This window comes from Plectropomus leopardus, chromosome 18 (genome assembly GCF_008729295.1).
Source record: "Plectropomus leopardus isolate mb chromosome 18, YSFRI_Pleo_2.0, whole genome shotgun sequence".
Lineage (NCBI taxonomy): Eukaryota > Metazoa > Chordata > Actinopteri > Perciformes > Serranidae > Plectropomus > Plectropomus leopardus.
In genome coordinates, this window is record NC_056480.1 from 1,407,208 (window position 1) to 1,426,151 (window position 18,944).

Genomic DNA, 18,944 nt, shown 5'->3' on the forward strand with positions numbered 1-18,944 from the left:
TTCTTCTTCTAATGCTTCCAAGTGAGTGGTCCTTAAAAAACAGAACTAAATAAAACACACATCGCAGAAGTGAAATAATTGTAAAATTAAATATGACTTTTTTTAGAATATTTTTAAAAATATTTATATTGGTTTTAATGTGTGTGTGTGTGTATAAATAATATATATATATATATACATCATATAATATATATACTATATCAAAATATATATATATATCTATATATATTACTACATACTCAATTAAAACACAATAAATAATAATAATAATAATAAGCGTTGAACATCATCCTTTTTTTTTCATTCTCTTATTTTGAATGCAACTATTTGAATTTAAACCAGACACTGATATTAATTTAATAAAACTATGCTGGGACTTGGTTGTGAACTTTGTTGAAAATGTAATAAAAAATACATGTTTATAATGTATAAAAATGCATTTATTGAAAGGAGGGACCACTGCTTTAATGAATGACAGTCATATCAAAAACATAAAAATACTGATCATAATAAAACATCAATATCCGGATTATGTAACAGAACAGCAGGTGCACATCTGTAACTGAAAAATGTTTCTCGACATGCGTGTAACACTAAAAAGTTCAACTCAGTGTCTGTAACACAAACACAAGCATCAGCAGACTTTTACACTGAAATGTAGTCAGACTTCCTGTCCGTGGCTCAGATTTGGCTCCTGTGGATGCGGATCTTGCGGCTGAGTCTGCGAGCCAGCCGGTCCACGGCGCTGCTGATGTGTCCGAGCTCCTTCTTGGACGTCAGGCCGTCGATGTTTCCGCTGTACCACAACACCCAGCCGGCCAGAGACGTCAGCACGAACAGAGCTCCTGCACACAGACGTCAAACACGTTATCAATCACAGCTGAGTCACACAAGTGCTTTTAACTTAAGAAAACGCAGAAATACATCAACATGTTTCTTCTGCACGAGCTGATTTCATACCAGTATAGACCAGTAGGTCTCCATAGTCCTGCCCCTTGATCTCCAGGGGGGCAAAGACTCCCACCAGCAGAGCGGATCCTCCCAGTAAATCCATAAACACAGCAAAGGCCAGAGCCAGTTTGCAGTGGGAGAGGCCGTCACACAGGCCCATCATGAACCTGAGGAAGGAGAGCAGAAAGACACGTGAAAACTGCAGCTTTCTGCAGATTTTTGATATTTTTTATCTTATCAAAACACAGAAATAAGCCAATTATCAATCTTATAAAGGAATAAATTGATAAATAAATAAATGCAACAGAGAAACAATTACAGATAACAATAACAGTGATAATGATAATGCTGGTAGTAATAATGAAAATAATAATCAAATAATGAATTAATAAAAATAAAAAAAGCAAACTTAAAAAACATTAAAGAAATTAATAAATACATTCTTAAGAAATTTGAAGAAAATAATGAATAATTTATTTTTGTTTTAATGTCATAATTTATTTATTTAACTTTTAATTATTTTTCCTTTTCTAATTGTTTCAGCTTAATCACGTTCAGCTTCGGTATTCTTTCCATTTTTAGATGGTTTTCATGTAAGATGTGACTCAGTCAGGATTTCATAATTTGTGCAGATTTTCTATTTAAACAAAAATCGTGCAAATGTTACAACAAAGACCGGATCATCCTAAAGTTATTTCTCATTTAGCTTCATCGGCAAAATCCCTGCAGAGCAGCTCAGCAGCTCCCTCAGGTGAGGCTGTTTCGGACAAAAACCTCATTCTGTTTTGTAAACTTTAACAAAACTCTTCATTTCACACCATCATGCTTCGAATTCACTCACTTCTTATTGTTGTTCGTCCCGCAGCCTAAAATCTCGATCTATCGTGCTTTTTGTTTCTTATGTTTCTATCGTGTAGTTTTACTTCTTCCGCGTTTACTCCCCAGACTGTCCTTCTCCACCTACCTGAGCACCGCCCCCTCAGGTGACACGTTTCCGGTCGGGCGCGTCCCAATACTCTCAAACTAGTCTTGAAGGTACAAGATAATTTAGAGGTTCAGTTAGAAAAAAAGCAACATCCTTTTCTTTTTATCTTTTGTGTCCTGTTTAAAGTAAAATAAACCCACTTTTAAACTGTGTCAGTAAATACCCTGTAAATGTTTGTTTTTCGCAAGAGATTTAAATTTGAAGTTCACACTTGCACCTTTTTCCCTTTGAAGATGAAACTGTTGACCATCATTTATTTTTTTAATTGTCCATTGGTAATTTCTTTTTTATCTTATTTTATTTCATTTTATTTTATTTTGTCTCTGTCTGTGCGTTTGTGATCCTTATTGTGTTTACCTGAATGTTTCACCTGCTATTCTTTCCTTTTTGTTTAAAAATCATTTTATCCTTAGATTTTCCAATATATTATTATCTGTTTTTGTCTTTGCTTTTTCTATATCTGACTGTATTGCAGCATAATTTCCACCATTGCTGCAAATCTCTGTTTTGTATTTGTGTATTTCCAGACTTGCTCTGTGCACTTGTATTTAATAAAGTTGGTTTGTTTTTTCTCACAGGGGAAGGAAAACTGTTGTTTTGCGCATGCGCACACCTGAGCATGCTCCACCTGTTGAAGCCACTTATAATCAGGTAATTGCAGCAGCAGCGGCGGCGGAGCAGCAGCTGCGGGTCGTTTCAGGCTGTATTACAGGAGTATAACTGCACACAGACTCATAATAACACGTTTATCACTTTATTTCAGTTCCCACCTCTCAGAGCTGCTCACCTGACGGAGCAACATGAATCCAACAGCCAGCAGAGACGGTTCACAGCCGCCAGGTAAAAAAGCTACGGTGAAGTGTCAGGTCCGCCGTGTGCTGCAAACGATTCAGCGCATTTTAATGACTTTTATATGCAATAATTACCTAAACGCGTCGTCGGTTCATAGACTTTAGTGTATTTTCTGATGTTTTTTTCTCAGTAATGTTGGATAAGATGGAAAAATCGCCCCTAAGAAAAAGCCATTTCATGTTAAATGAAAACATCTTCGGAAAAGCGTAGCATCTGCAGGATGATGATGCAAAACCACGATTGCATGAAATAAATTGGTGGTCAGTTTTGTTGTAATAGCACAACAGTTAAAGTCCATTAATGGATTATCAAGAAGAGCTTGTTCAGCAAGCTTGCCAAAAATGTTGGTTTATTCTAGAAAGCTAGCAAATCTGCTGATTGCCTGCTAGTTAATGACGCTACTAAGGTGTTAACTACAATACTTCAAGTAGGCCTAAAGTACTATTACAAATACTATATATACTAGACCAGTGGTCCAGATAGTCATAAGTTAAAGGTCCACAGTTTATAAATTATTAAATTTGATTTCACAAAATGTAAACAACACAGTAGCTCAGAACAAAAAGAAATCAAACTTACTGCAAGAATAAACAGAAATGGCATTTTAGAATAAGAGCTCTGTGCTGAAAATTCACTATACTTCAAAATAAAATGTTTATTTTTATAAACTTGACATGTTCACCAGTCACTTGTGGTCCCTTCAGAATGGACCCGCAACCCACTTTTGGACCAGGACCCACACCACTGTGCTAGACTCTCAAACTAAATATTATGTTTATTCTAAAAAATAAATACTATATACTTAATCAGCTTCACAATTGTACAAGATTGTACACATTATACAGTATAAAGCTAAAATACTATATATATTCTCTGTATATGTTTTTATGTACATCTCAAAGGTCCATCATGTATGATTTTAAGCGGACTAATTGGCAGAAATGATGTGTAATATCACCTGAAAATATCCTAATTCTTTAAAATAATTATGTTTTTGAACATAAAAATCAAACACTGGCTCTAGATAAGGTTATTTCCATTTTTGGATTTAAGTTCTTCTCTGTCTATGTTATTACCATTTTACTGATGTTCTGTTTTGTAGATATATATCCATGTGTTTTGCTTTTAAAAATACAAACTAAAATGTATTTATTTTTGGTCCCGTGTATTTTGGATGCTTTTATACTTGCACTCAAAGCCTTCTTTTTACTCAACACACAACAGTTTCTCTCAGCATCACTAAATCTTATTTCATCATACCTATTTTTTTATTGTCTATTACTGAATGAAGTGTGTAGCCACACAGATCCTGACACATTTTGCTTTATGATCAAATTTATTTTATAGTTTTTTTTTGACTAAACAATAGACAGACTTCTTTTCTGTGATGACGGTAGAGGAGGTGATCTGTTTCATGCTCTCAATTCTGCACATTACTATGTTTACACATCCATCTTCACTTTTTCCACACTTACTTTTCTTCTTTTGATTGCTCTTTTGAATCATTTTGGCTTTTTTGTTTGTTCTCTGTACATACTGTACATATCTGCATTATTATTATTGTTATTTTATTCTATTGTGTTTTATTCTATGTTAGGTGCCCTCCTTTGTATTTACGTTTGCATTATATTGCCTTTTTAACCACTATTTTATTCAGTTGCTGCTCTCTTATTTGCGGCTGTAACAAAACAATTGCCCTCGCAGGATTGATAAAGTATTTCTATTCTGTTCTATTCTATTCTATTTTATAAAACACAGTGTGAAATCCTGGTTTATGGACAGTTAATAAAATAAGAAACAACAGATTAAGGTATAATAATTTAACTCTGTTGTCTTGTGTGTTATTATCAGAGCACTACATGCCGCAGCCGTCATCATCATCAGGAGGAGGAAGTTTGTATCTGGATGCCTTTGAGGTCTCTTTCCCTCTGGAGGAGAACATCCAGAGACCAGCTGCATATCACCTGAACCAGGGTCAGCAGGTGATGGAAGGTACGCCACGTCTACCACACATGACCACCACTTTCCTAAATTCTGACCAGTTTATGATGCAGCAGAAACATACTGAGATAATCAGCAGTTTCTGTTTTCATGCTGCATCTGACAGACTTAACTCTTTAGAATCTGCTTTTGTTGTTCTGCTTTCAGATGCCATTCACAAGCGTTTAAACCTCTGGAAGATGGGAAAAGTGGTTTGATTTCTTTTGAAAATAGGGAAAAAGGCAATGAGCAATTTTCTGGACAAATTTCCAGAAAATTGCAAAAAAAAAATGTGTTAAAGGGGACAAGAAAATAACGTGAAAAATAGCTGTGGGGAGATTATTAGAAAAACTAGGAAAAGATATTATTATTATTATTATTATTATTATTATTATTATTATTATTTATTATTATTATTATTATTATTATTATTACTGCATTGGCACTTTCTTGAGGTCTATTTTTTTTCTCCTTGTGTTTTTCAATTTTTTTTTTTATTTTTTATTCATTCATTCCTATAGTTATATATTTAAAGTTCTGTTACAGAAAAAAAAAAATATATATATATATATATATATATCAGCCCTTTCTCGAGGTTGGATTTTTGTTTTTCCCTGTTTTTTAATTTTTTTTCTATTTTTTTAAAACTTAAAAAAATTACACTTAATTAATTAATGAATTAAATTATTTGATTAATCATTTTTCTTATTTTCAGTTTTTTTTTTTTCCTTGTAACTTTTTACTTGTTTCTTGCTAATGTTTGGGCTTTTTCTTGTTTTTAGTTGCATATTGCCTTCTTCCCATGTTTTTGAAAGACATCAAGCCAGTTTGCTTGGGTATCAAAGGGTTAAGAAAGTACATCTGGAATTTCCGTCATGTAATAAGATGGAAACTTGTGAATAATTTCTGAAAAATGTATAGTATAACAAGATGATGATACTGTTACACTGTGATACTCTGATGCCTGCAGGTGCAAAGAGCCGAGCTGATTTATCTCTGATGCGTCTGATCTCCTCCTGCAGAGCCCGTCGTGCACGAGCCTCCTCACTCTCATTACAGCCCTTTCATCCTGGTCTCTAACCTGCGAGCTCACCTGTACGTCACGCTGGAGAAGAACGCCTGGCTGCAGAAACGCATCGAGGAGCTGGAGGAGGAACGCAACTTCCTGCGCTGCCAGCTGGACCGCTTCATCGTCAGCATGAGGGGTCCGGAGGGTGAGGAGTCCGCAAACACAACCGTCAGATCCAGTTTTAGTTTGAAATGAAAAAATAAATGAATAAATAAATCATCCAGTTCAAATGAACATGAGGGGAAATGCAGAAACAATAAATAAACATATAGACATAGTTGCAATAAGAACAAGATAGATATGAAAACAGAATGGAGACAACAAAATATCAGTATTTAAATCAACAAACGTTATAACAATTTTGAGAATTTTATTTTTATTTTATTTTATTAAAATTTTATTTTGAGAAAGTCTTGAAAATATTGAGTACAAACTCGTTATCTTGAGAAACCACCATCCGTATTAAAGACATTTCTAATGATTTTAAGAAGCCACTATTTTTTAGTTTTTTTTTTGTCATTGTGGGAAAGTTTCTCATTTTACTGAGGTACAAACTCATAATTATGAAAAAAATGTTTTGAGATAATTATTTTAAGAAACTGTCGTACTATTTTGAGATAAATAAGCCATTAGTTAAGAAAGTTTTCTTTTAAGATACTAAATAATTATTTTGAGATACTAAATCTAATTCATAGTTTTGTATAAGTCATTATTTTTTGAGATAATGATAACTGATAATAATAACACACACACACACTCATATGTATGTATGTAAATACTATTTTGTTTTCCTGGACCTCAGAAAAGTCTTTTCTCTCTAACGCTCAGTGACAAATTGGTGTGGAGAGTCTCATCGTGCTGTGAAGATCCAGCCGGCCGGCTCTCCCTCTCCTCTGTCCCCCATGACCACCAGGTCTGGGATGACCCTCAAACGGCTGCAGGGACCAGGATCCCGGGCCCGCCGCAGCGCTGCCATCCCTGGTGAGCACATGTCTGACACACCAGTTAACCATTTGAAACCTGGAGTGACATCACTTTTCTCATGGTGCTTTCCGACAACTTTTTACGAGTATTTAAACTGGAAAAACCTGAGAAAATTGGAGTGATTTCTGCAAAAAAATTTGCTAATTTTTGCATCTTTTCTCCTTTCAATGCTCATTGCAATCTTCCCATGTTTTTGACAAAAATCAGGCCAATTTTCTCATGTTTCAAATGCTTAAATAATTAAGTATTGCAATTTACGATGTTAGAAATCTTGAACTTTGATGTCTGAAATTGCTTTTATTACCGTTTTTAAACAGTCCTAGTTTTAAATATTACACAGAGACTTTGTAGATTTTATAGAACTTTCCCCTCTGCAGTGAAGCAGGAGTTTCATATTGAGGAGGATAAATACTACACCGAGGACGAGTACATGGAGGAAGAGGAGGAGGAAGACGAGGACTCGTCGCTGGAGAAGGGGTCAAAGAAGAAAGGTCGAGGGCGAGCCAACGGAGAGCCGAGGATGAAGATGAGGAGGATCTTCAGGATCACGCACGGGAGGGAGAGACAGAGAGGTGGGGACTGTATACTGCAATACTGTGTACTGTGTGAGGTTTACTTTAAAGCAATACTTCACCCCCTGAAAATGAACATTTGTATATCAATTACACACCCGTGAGTAACTGAGTAAACTTTATTTTTTTCACATGCCTTCACTGTGGCCAAAGAACCTAAAATTGAGACATTTCTTGATGATCTGGAGTAAAACGGGACCACGCTTACCAACAAAAATACTGACACCATTCACACGTGACTCCCTGCAGGAAATGTTCCTGCACATTTTAGGGCCTAATCAATCAATCAATCAGTCAATCAGACTTTATTTGTATAGCACATTTTATACAAATGAACTGTCACACAAAGTGCTTTATACAATAAAACCAAAATATGCAAACTTTAAATAAGAGGTAAATTAAAGGATAAAAACAAAGTAAAATGATAAATAAATACGTTCTAAATAATGAAAAGATAAAGAAAATAGTAAAACAGACTAAAATATCTAAAGAAATAGTCAAGAAATAGATAAAGTTCAATTAAAAGCCAAAAGGTAGTTGGCTTTTAGGGATAAACTGCATGTGTGAAAGGGTTTTTATTTTCTCTCCTCCTCAGTTAAAGACCCAGAGGGGGTTTTGATTCGTTACAAAAAGATCCTGATGACTTATCAGCGGGTGCGGAGCATGTCCCGAGCTTTCCACATCCACGGGGTCGACAGAAACACCATGGCCTCCACCTCGCCGATCGCAGAGCTGCTGCTGGTGGCTCCAGATAAGGTCGCAGTTTTTTTAATGTTGCTGATCATGATGATATGATAGCCTCTATCAGTGATGCACTAAAAACAATCATTTTTTATCCTGTCAAAAATCTGTCAGTCAATCATTTATTAGTCACATGGAGTTACACAGCTCCAGTGAAACGTGATCCTATCAGCTCCTTTAAAAAGAGGTCGGCTGTTTATTCCAATACGTATAAAATGTATATTAAAAATAAAATTAATACAATACTTAAAATTAATAATCTGTGCTTAGTTTTGGTGTAGATTCAGTGATGTAGAATCATTTTTTTACAACCATTATTAACATTAGTTTTGTAGTCAGTTTCATCAGTTATCTTTTTTCTAAAAAAAGAAGCCTTAAAAAAATAATAAACACCACTCCCCTTATTATTTGTGTTTTCCTTGTTGCTAAATATGATGGTCGGTTGGTCAGTCAGTTAGTTTTCTTTGTTTTGTTGTTTTTTCTCTGTAAACCATCTCAGAGTGTCCAGAACAACGCAATGTAAGTCCACTGTATTATTATTATTAGTAGTAGTAGTAGTAGTAACAGTAGTAGTAGTGATCGTAGTCGTAGTATTATAGTTGATTATAGTGTGTAAAAATGTAATTTATAGTGCTGTTAGATTGTTGCTTGTCCAAAATGTTGCTGAAATGTTGAAAATGGTATTTTTGAAAGGCTAAATGTCGACAAATATGAATTGATGCAGAATATTTGGTCAGATAAAAACGAGATGAACATTTTTTCAGTTGATTTTTGACTTCACAGCGCTGTGAAATGTTTGGATCACACGATGTGGAAACAGTTGGAATCTAACACTACAAGTAGCATAACACTAATAATATCAGTGTAGGCCGATCTTTATATGTAACTGTGCAGTAATAGTGGATTCAACAGAACGAATAAACGTGCATAAAAAAGTTTAAAAAATGTCGCCATCAGGTGGAAAATCGAAAAATTACAGTTAAATAATATAATGCATGTTTTTCTGCTTTGATGGTTGTGGGATCAAAAATTGCAGTTTGAATGGGTTTCAATGGAGCATTTTATTTTTGCACTTAATACTATGAATGTAACAATTTAGTTTCCACGGTGTATTTTAGACTTATTGAAGAGCTGAGCTGGAAATTCCAAGATTGAACAAAAAATACATTCTTGCTAAACTGTATATATTCATGAACACAGCCAAAATTATCAAAAAATGAACAATGAAAAGCTTGTAAAATGGGATAAATTTACTCTAAATTAATGACAGTTCTGATGCTCCTGCAGGTGGCGGAGGTCGGGGAGTTCGAGGCGTCGAAGGAGAAGCTTTTGGATTACGCCCGGCGGTGCTACAAGACGATGGACGAGCAGACGCACGCAAAGGTTCAAACCCTGAAGAAGAGTCACAAGCTGCTGCCAATCTCCTACAGGTTCAGAAACTGAGCGGCAACAGGGTTTTTCCTTTTTTTTTCTTTTGCACTCCTTCAGCTTTTATTTATCAGTTCCTTAAGAAGAAGCAGAAAATATACAGATTAGAAAGAAAGATCCGATGCCAAATCGCAGGATTAAAGTTGAATATTTCTGCTGACATGCTGCTTGATTTCTGAATTTTCTTTTTATTAATTATGCAGCTGTTGTGGTGGGCAGAATTTTTTTTCTTTAGTTCAGTATTGAAGATTTTGATTTTCATTGAATGTTGAAAATTACATTAAGTTACTCCCTAAGTATTTATTGAATTTATTAATTAAAAGACACAGTAGACTAAGGATTATAAAGACCTTGATTTATGAATGACTGCAAACATTTCAAGAGCCGGCGTCAAAGTAATCAACAAGTGTTAAAAACTGTAGTTTGTGTGTAAAATATTGATGCTCTCGGTGTGTTTACAGACAGTCAGATGATTGTTCACCAGAACGACCGGCCATCTTTTTTTTGTTTTGTATCAAAAGAGAGAGAAATATTTATTTGCTTTATTAATTTTTTACACAACATTTTGTTGTGTTTGGATTATTGTTTTTTTTAAAATATGCACATTCAATATGTTTTATTGAAAAATAATATTTGTTTGTGCATTTACAAGTAGTATACGTTATATGATTTGGCCAGTCGGGCATCCTGACGTTGTAGTTTTGTGAATTGTTTGGTGTTTAAAGGTCACATCATGCAAGAAAGTAAATAACTTTAAATGTAAAATTATGTTGGAGGTTTTCTTTTTACAATGATGAAAAATGTAAAGAAATCATGAATTAAGCATTTAAAGATTCAGCAACACCAAGGTCAATACACCGTAGGCAGTTATAAAGTAGGGGATTTCTTTTAAATACATTGAGGAAGTCGATGAACAATGAAAGAAAAAATTATCTATGGCGTGGAATATATATATATATGAATATGAATTATTTCTAAATAATTAATAAATAATCAATATAAATAAATAATATTTTATTTAAGTTGGATTTATTATGAATATAAATTTTATTTAATGATGATAATTATAAAAAAGTATTTTTATATTGAACAGTTTTCCCCAGATTTTCAAAAAATATTGTCTAAATCTAATAATTTATTGCAAATTATGGAACATTTCTTATTAAGTGGTTCATTGTCTTTTTTATCGACTTTTTAAAGCGGCAGCAAACTCTATCTCCCATAACACCTTGCGACAGACAGAAGGGGGCGTGAAACAAACTTCCCCTTTAACCTTTCCAAACTGTCCAATCAGAGCGCGAGCTATCCTGGAAGTTGTAAAACCAGCGCCTCTTGATTGACAGCTTAAATTAGCCAATAGGAGTACGGGAGTGCCACGGCGGACCAATCACAGGTGAGATAGGCGGGATTCCTGTCCAACAGGGCATCGGAGGAGGAGGTGTTCCTGGTAGCCATCTTGGATGTGCGGAGTGATTGTTTAGCGAGAAGAATTTTTTTTTTTTTTTTTAGAAGAATATCCTAAATACTGAAACGGTGAAGATTTGCCAGAGTGGAGCGACTGGGCAAAGAGATACTCCGGAACCCGGGAAAATCCAGGTAAATGAATGTCGGACTGAGAGGTGATGAATTTAGTGCCTTTCCCCCCCTTTCACTCTTTGCCTCTCTCTCTCTCCAAATTGTGTCTTCCACATCAAACCGCCGGTGGAAGCTGCAGCTCCGCACTGACAACACATCAACTTGTGTGTTTGCTGCTAAAAAAACGGAAAAAGCTCAACTTCCTGTGCCGGCGCCGCGGTGTGTAAACTTTAGTGTGTGTTGAAGCGCTCGGATGCTGGAGCCCACCGGGCTGCTGCTCACTCACGATGCCCGCATTGTTTATAAACATCCCGGGCTAACTCCGGTTCGTCCCTCGGTCCCAGAACGTGGCTCGGTTTTTCGGTTTAGCTAGCTGCTCTTACACCGGTTTAATTCAAGGTTTGACTCTAAAATATCACAGAAATGGACATTAAAAGTGTAAAACTCAAGTGGACAGTGAGACCGTGTGTTAGCAGGACACGGGGGGCCTGTGTCCAGATGTGGACACTTGTTTTTAGAAAGTAATGCTAAAGCTAATTTACACTTTTGTTTGTTAAAGTCGATAATAAACTTTTGATTTTGTTGCAAAACCACAGCAAGCAGGTGAGCTCTGAGTCACACTTCAAGAAGTGTCAAAGTTAAGTCTATTTCTCAAAAATATATTTGAGGTTAGGGGTCATAGGAAAATGTAAAACCATAAATATAAATTTACTTTGTTTCATGTGCAGTCAACATAATTAACACGCACAATTCTTTTTATGTTTGGAAATGGCTGTAATCACTCCTTTTTTGACACTTCTATATTTTAATTACTTGTTCTAATAGTTGACTGAGCTTACTCCTTTTATTAATAATAATAATAATAATAATAAAACATTTTATGTATGGGCGCCTTTCAGGACACTCAAGGTTACCAACAGCAATAAAACAGCATAAAATCACATATGAATACATAAAAGTTCAACAACAGTGAATACAGGCAAGTTTAATAAGGGATTTGAAAATAACATTTTAACTAAAATTGTAATGTTGGTTGGGATTGCTTTTTTCAAGTTTGGTTGTGTGCCACTATGATGCTCTATGAGGCACTTTATTTGTATTTTTAAATTGTTTTTTGTACCACCAACTGCAGATCAGATTTTCCCCTCAAGAGACAATGAAAGCCCTGAACTGAACTGACCGATACTGATTTTTGGGACAGGTAGTGATTATTAGTACTTAATGAGACCGATAACGGATATTTGGAGCAATACGCATTTACAATAACAATGAAAATATTTCTGTCAAAATGCAGAATTTTGAATATAACAAACTCTAACACACCACTTTGTTTAAATGCCCTCAACATAATATGCAGCAAGTTCCCAGCAACTTTTTTTTTTTTTTTTTTTACATTTAAAAAAATAATAAATAAAAATAGCTCCCTGATGTTTTACAAAGTAAAAGTTCATCTCATGCTGACATTTTCTTTGCAGGTATTGTATTGCAGACTGCCTTCCCTAGATGAGTGCAATACGCACACATTTCATTAATTGGATTTAGCAGCAATCATTTAAATAAAACATCGATATAGATAATCTGTCGACCCCTAGTTAAGGTGACATAATCTTCCCTCAGGAGCAGTGTATTAAATCAACATCAGACTAGTACCGATTAGTCAGTTAATTGATTATTTAATGACAGAGAATTAATTCATAACTATATTCAAGGAGGATTATTGTCACATGCTACGGTGAAACTGAGCCGCTCCGACCCACCTTCTGTGCTAATAAAAACAGTTTAAAATTCAACAATACACTTAAAAAAATAAAATAATAAGCACCTATACAGGAAAATCCATATCAATGTGTGTGCAAATGTGTGTCAGGGCTGTTCATCCTTACTAGTCTCACAATTTGATTGATACTGTTTTTTGGGGCTTTTGTTTGTTTGTTTTTTTTACTTTATACTTGCACTTACATGTTGACAAAATATACATTCACCTAACTAACTCAAATAATCATATTCTGACATAAAATCTCTCTGCAGGGGTCCACATTGTTACTATTTACTTTAACTGCAATGCCTGAAAAAGAAAAAGATGATTTGTCCCAAAAACAGTCTTAAATTTGGTTACAAATCATTGAAAATACCTTAAAAAGCATTAAATTTCAATGTGTGATAACAGACACCATGGTCTAAAACATATGGGTACAATCTAAAAGTAGTTTCAACTGAGGTTTTCATAGATTATATGTGATTTGAATTCTAAATAGTGTGATACATTCCCTTTTTTAATTAATTATGATGCTTTTTGACATCAGGCAAGGGACTACTGATGAAAACAGCTAACTTGGGTGCATTTACATTTGTTTAACCGTGGATTAATGTGCATTGTTCCTTCTTAAAAAAATAAATTACAAGTTATCGTGCATCACAATGTTCTTAATGTGATAGATCTCAGTAGTACCATAATCACGTATGTGGGGAGGCGGCATCTTTTAGCTTTTTTTGACAGCAACAGTAGAGAGGTGACAGGAAAATAAGGACAAGAGATGACATGGACAAAAGTTCCCGGCTGGATTCAAACCAGCAACATCACAATTTCATGGTCATCGCCTCAAGTGTTTGGACCATAAATTAACTTTGACAGTAATGTTTCTATATTTCTTTTTATCAACAAATCTCCCCGAAAGACCAAATTGAACAATTTAATTTATCCCTCTAGCTATCAGCTGATATTAGCTTATCGTAAAAGTCTTTATTAGTCATATGCACAATCATTCTCGAGTGGCAATAAAATTTTTGTTCTCAGGTTTCACTAATGCTGCTACAATATGTATGACAGCAAAGGACACGGTTGAAATAACAGTCCAAAGCACACAAAATAGTGCTTAAGTAAAAATATAGAAACAATATAAAATTAGCACCACTTGGGCTATCTTATCAGCCTACTTTAGTGTTGAGCGTTTGCTCTGGATCTCACTATGACAAATTTTCGTCAAATTCAACACACGTTAAGTTAACAGTGAGACAAGATTATCTACATGAAATATTTGTAACAGTAGACATATACAGTTTCACATTAGATATCGTCTGACTGACTCGCCTATTTAAATACCACCAGTATTTATTTAGTGAAATTCAGTCATGCGGTTGTTCCTCATATTCTTCCTGCCTCAGCTGAATTTGCAAACAGTCGTAAGACTCCATATTTTTTATCGCCGCATCACAAGAAAACATCCCCTAAATTTGATTCTGCTACAGAAAGAAAATCAAACTTTACCAGACAGCAAAATGAAGCCTTGATGAGGCGCTCCGTGTTTTTATTTTAGGATTATTTGTCCCTCAGGTGAGTCTTTTAAGCCCATACACAGTACAAAATTGGAAACGGTTGTGAAATGAAACTCCATGTCTTAAACTGTACCATTTTTACAAAATATTGCTGCACCCCTTAATTTTTATTTAACCTTACTGTTGTAAGCCAAGGCTGAAATCAGTGACAGGTTTTGTGTTGTGCAAGTTGCATTTCAGAAAATTAAATTAAGCAAATTATAACATAAAACCCAATATGCAGATTAGACACTGGATTGCCATTTGATAAAGATCGTATCCCCCCAAAAAGTTGTTTTTTGTAGGGAGATTTGATTATCTTAGAAGTTGTAATCTTCTGTACATATTTGCTTGTTGTTTAAACCTCCAGCAAACAAAATTAAATTACATTTTGGCATTTACTGAAACCCCTCCTGGTACCCAGGATGCACACACTAGTAAAGTTATTAAGACAAAGGTAGTTGATTTAAATTTAGCTTAAAGCTAAAAGCCTAAATCTTACTAAGGTGAATTTCTCAAAGGGATAGTGAAGCTGGGGGTTGATTACGTTTTTCATTGCCATTGAAAGACTTAATCGATTCTGCTCGTGCTCCATAGTCCCTGCACCTCTCTGGTGTTGTTGAAAAACATTTAAGAAAAGTGTAAAAACAAAAAAAAAAATCATCAGCTGACGGAGACATTGAGCGGCAGGTTTTCTACACCAAATAAGTAACTCTGCAACACTTGAAATGAGTCCTTGAATACACTGAACATCACAGATTAATGGAACAAAAGTATCCAGGGGAGCATGTTTCTTTTAGTTACAGTTAATTCCTGTAGGAACATTTTGGAGGATAAAGGTCGGGTTCAGCTGCAGAGCTGCACCTCCATCATCAGGGACTCACTGGGATGCCCAAAGATACTTCAGCAGGGCAGCTACCTAACCCTTTGAAACCAGAGACAATTAGCTTGAGTCCTTTTAAAAACATGGAAAGAATGCAATGAGTAATTAACAAAAATGACCCAAAAATTAACAAGAAATGCCGCAAAAATTAGCAAGAAATGACCCAAAAATTAGCAAGAAATTTGAAGAAAGTTGCAAGAAAATCACCTAAAATTAGCACAAAAAAACCAACAAAAAGAAAGGTAAAAGAACAAAAACAGGAAATGATCTGAAGAGAAGTGCTACAACAAATAAATAGATAAATATATTAAAAATATAATAATAATGATATTTTTTCTTTAACCTAATTTTAAATAATTAAAATCATATAGTTTTCTTGATATTTATCCCTAGTTATTTGGGAATTTTCTAATGATTCTTTCTCACACTTTTTTTTTTATTTTTGGCCAACTTTCAGGTCCTTTTCTTGTCACTTTTTACAATTGTTTTGCAAGATATTTCATGCCAAGTTTGTGATTGCCCTTTTCCCCATTTTCTTTAAAGAAATCAAATCAATTTGCTCTTGTTTTAGTGGTATAAATGCTCGTGAAAGGCGTCTGAATATCGATCCAGGTTTCAAAGTGTTAAAAATTAGGAAGACAACGGTCTCCACTTTCTTTCCTAATTTCCCTTCTTTCCCATCTTTCAATCAGCTCGCGTTTGTCTTTGTAAACATTTCTAAAGTGCATATTCTTTTATATTCTTAGTGTTTAGAAGCATTGTTTATTTCTGTGGCTTGTCCCTGTTTAAATAAACCAATAAATATGTAAATAAACAGTTTTTTTGTGTCTGTTTTCTGCAGTGAAAGACGGCATGAAGACATCATCCTAGTCGTCAGTCATGGCCGATAAAAGGAAACTTCAAGGTGAGAGTGTTTGTGTGTCTCATCAAACACCTGAGTTGATGCAAATTAGGATTTGTTGTGGTTTGATCAGCTGCCAAGTGGGTGAGGTTTACCACAAATCACATAAAACAGGGAGCATCGCAATTAAAGAAAAACATTCCAGACTATTTTATGTTTCTGTGATTATCGGAAAGTCTCCTGATGGCGTCTTTGTTAATAAACTCCACCCATCTGTCTCTAAAACAAAAGTTAAAAAGTGTTTACAGTTCGAGTATGATCACACCTACCTCAGCTCGGTTACTGTTTCTTGTTGTGTGACCTGAAGTGGAAAAAAATGCACTTTTAGTTTAATGCTGCTCGGCTGAAAGTGAAGCAGGGCGTTATAAACAAAAGTCACATGCACTCACGAGTAGCTTGTTTACTGAGTCGTGCAAGCTGTCATCCTGCCAGGTTAGAGGTTTCTGGCTGCAGAGGGAGTCAGAAATACATTTAGTTTGGGTGGCTCAAAAACGTGATGGGTTTACCTGAGCTCTTTTTACCCTCTCAATTAAGATTATATTAACTAAAAATGATGACGTCATGTTTTTTCAGACCATATTTGGCATATGGAGAAAATACATGTTTTTTAAAAAAGCTACTTTGCATGTAATATATTATTGTTTAATTGTTTGTGTTTTTATTTAGTCTAAAAGCATAGTGGCAATATGACAAAAACCTGGCATTTAAAGCTTCGGAAAGTGCTAATTCGGAAGATTAAGCAGTAGTTATGAAAGTAGAAAATAATATTTATGTATAACATTTTTTAGAACCTGATTTTTAAAGGTGCGTTTTGTGTGCAGAGTGGTATGAGTGTGAGTATTTGACACTGCACAAAAAAATAATAATGTATAAAAGTCAATGTCACTAACTAACATATCCCAGGCTGTGATAATTGAAAAAAAAAATCTACTTAGCCTGGGATTCAATTTTGAAAATTAATGAATATTTGGTATTTATGATTAGGACTGATAAATAACTAAAACATTAGAAAGTTCGATTTTGAAAAGCACATTTTGTGCGCTGAGTGATTCAAGAGTATGTAATGTGAAAGCAGGGCCCTAAGGGTTAACCGAAACCAGCATCTTTTATTCTGACAGTTCAGGCAATGATGCAAACTAGTAAAAGAGGGCCGCTATATTTATTTTACAGTTGTGGGATCAATGTGATAAGTACCTTGCTTTTTCAGGTGAAACAAAAAAATCCAAGAAAACCTTTTGTTATTCATCAGTGCTGCACTTTTCAGTCAGAAGTGAGCTTTCATGTCTGTTTGAAAGTGTCTTTTGTTTTGTTGTTTTTCTGTGGTAGCATGGCACTCTGTGCGCAGGGTGACGTTGCGTCCGTGTGTGTTGGCGGACGTCTGTGTAAAAGTCTGCTCATGATGCTGGCACACTTTCACAGACGTTCACAGACACCAGAGCAGGTTTCAGACTTCAGACAGACTTGCTTTGTTTCCAGTGAGAACAGTCGAGATCAGAGTCCTCTGATGCTCCCCTCCTCTGCTCTCGCTGCTTTTATTTCTAAAAAATTTTAACAGTATGACAGTTTCAGTGTAGCGGATGTTGAGTGATGTCTTGGAACAGTTAACGGGACGCCTATGATAATGCATCCAAACCTCAACATTCGCACCACAACAAGCCGTGTAACCCGAGCCGACCTTTGTGTAAAGACAGAAAACCCTGAGGCTCCGCTGTCCCACAGAAATATTCCTACTTTGATGTTATTTTGAGCTGACGTTTGTCACCGCAGGCTGAAAACACACTTTTTTTCTGTCAGGATTGATGATTCTCTGTCACTCATCCCTTCACGTGAGCTCCTGCGACTCCGACTGTTGTATTAAAAAAAAAACAAAAATACCCATCTCCCCTAAAGTCTTCTCATGAAGAGGAGATGATAAAGCACCGACTAGGCTCTGTCAAATTGTAATGTATTATTACCGAGGAGGTAGACTTTCATCTAAAAATAACTCACCCGCAGCAGAATCTTAACATCAAGGCTGTTTAAGGTCAAACTAGAGTTTGTTCACATAACTTAGTCTGTTCGCGTCTGCGCCGACTGCTGCATCTCCCCTCACCACCGCTCGTTCCTCACTCAGACGGCGCCATTAATCAAATAACAGGGCAGAGCATTAATATGATAGTAGAGGTATTGAGGGGTGAGATCTGCTGCTTTTTAATGAGTTAGAAAGGTTTTAGCGTCTTGAAACAGGAACTCTGGCATTGTGCAGACTTTTGTTTAATATTTAAGTTGCCTATCATGTCCCAGTCCTCCCTGTCACTCCTGCCCACAGCTCCCAGTTTCTACCAAATCTTCAATCTCCTCTTTTAATTTCTCAATATATTCCATCTCTCGTTCTGTCTTGTACTTTTTGGGACTTTTCCATAGCAACGCCAACACGTATCCAGTAGGTAGGCAGATTCAATTATTGATATCACGAGTTTAAAAAAAGCAGTATTAATAATATGATTAATGTTATATATACATATTTTTGGCAACTCAGGATTTTGTTATAAGAGAGTTTAAAAATAACCATTTTTTAGCATTTCCAAGGTTAACACTGCCGTCACAAAGACAACTGGATCACTTTCCATTTTCCTCATAGAGGCAACTATCAGCAGCGCACGATGCACGGCTCTTACACTGATGTAAGTGGAATGGAGGGGCAGTCATAAAAAAAATATTTATTCAGCGCG

At 35.4% G+C, this 18,944-nt stretch overlaps 3 protein-coding genes across 4 annotated transcripts in view; 2 read left to right on the forward strand and 1 right to left on the reverse strand.

The window, feature by feature from the left end:
* Positions 1-573: 573 nt before the first annotated feature.
* LOC121958047 (transmembrane protein 238-like) lies at positions 574-1,915 on the reverse strand. The gene is made up of 3 exons (XM_042506898.1): positions 1,793-1,915; positions 961-1,118; positions 574-845 (listed from the first exon to the last, which is right to left on the reverse strand). The coding sequence occupies exons 2-3, from the start codon at positions 1,112-1,114 to the stop codon at positions 682-684; spliced, it is 318 nt and encodes a 105-aa protein (XP_042362832.1). The 5' UTR covers positions 1,115-1,118; positions 1,793-1,915; the 3' UTR covers positions 574-681.
* Positions 1,675-9,972, forward strand: LOC121958045 (coiled-coil domain-containing protein 106-like). 2 transcript variants are annotated; one of them, XM_042506897.1, is made up of 9 exons: positions 1,675-1,702; positions 2,515-2,587; positions 2,700-2,776; positions 4,640-4,780; positions 5,791-5,982; positions 6,666-6,818; positions 7,199-7,393; positions 7,989-8,149; positions 9,422-9,972. In XM_042506897.1, exons 3-9 carry the CDS (start codon positions 2,737-2,739, stop codon positions 9,575-9,577), a joined length of 1,038 nt encoding a protein of 345 aa, XP_042362831.1. In that variant the 5' UTR covers positions 1,675-1,702; positions 2,515-2,587; positions 2,700-2,736; the 3' UTR covers positions 9,578-9,972. The 2 variants fall into 2 exon arrangements, with proteins under 2 accessions (XP_042362831.1, XP_042362830.1); XM_042506896.1 differs by lacking the exons at positions 1,675-1,702; positions 2,515-2,587 and having other exon boundaries at positions 2,610-2,776.
* Positions 9,973-11,017: 1,045 nt separating this feature from the next.
* The window catches only part of LOC121958250 (CCR4-NOT transcription complex subunit 3-like), a 35,098-nt gene continuing 27,171 nt past the window's right edge, over positions 11,018-18,944 (forward strand). Inside the window, 2 exon segments of the mRNA XM_042507134.1 lie at positions 11,018-11,158; positions 16,174-16,236. Coding sequence (XP_042363068.1) covers positions 16,212-16,236 — 25 coding nt within the window. The 5' untranslated portion in view covers positions 11,018-11,158; positions 16,174-16,211.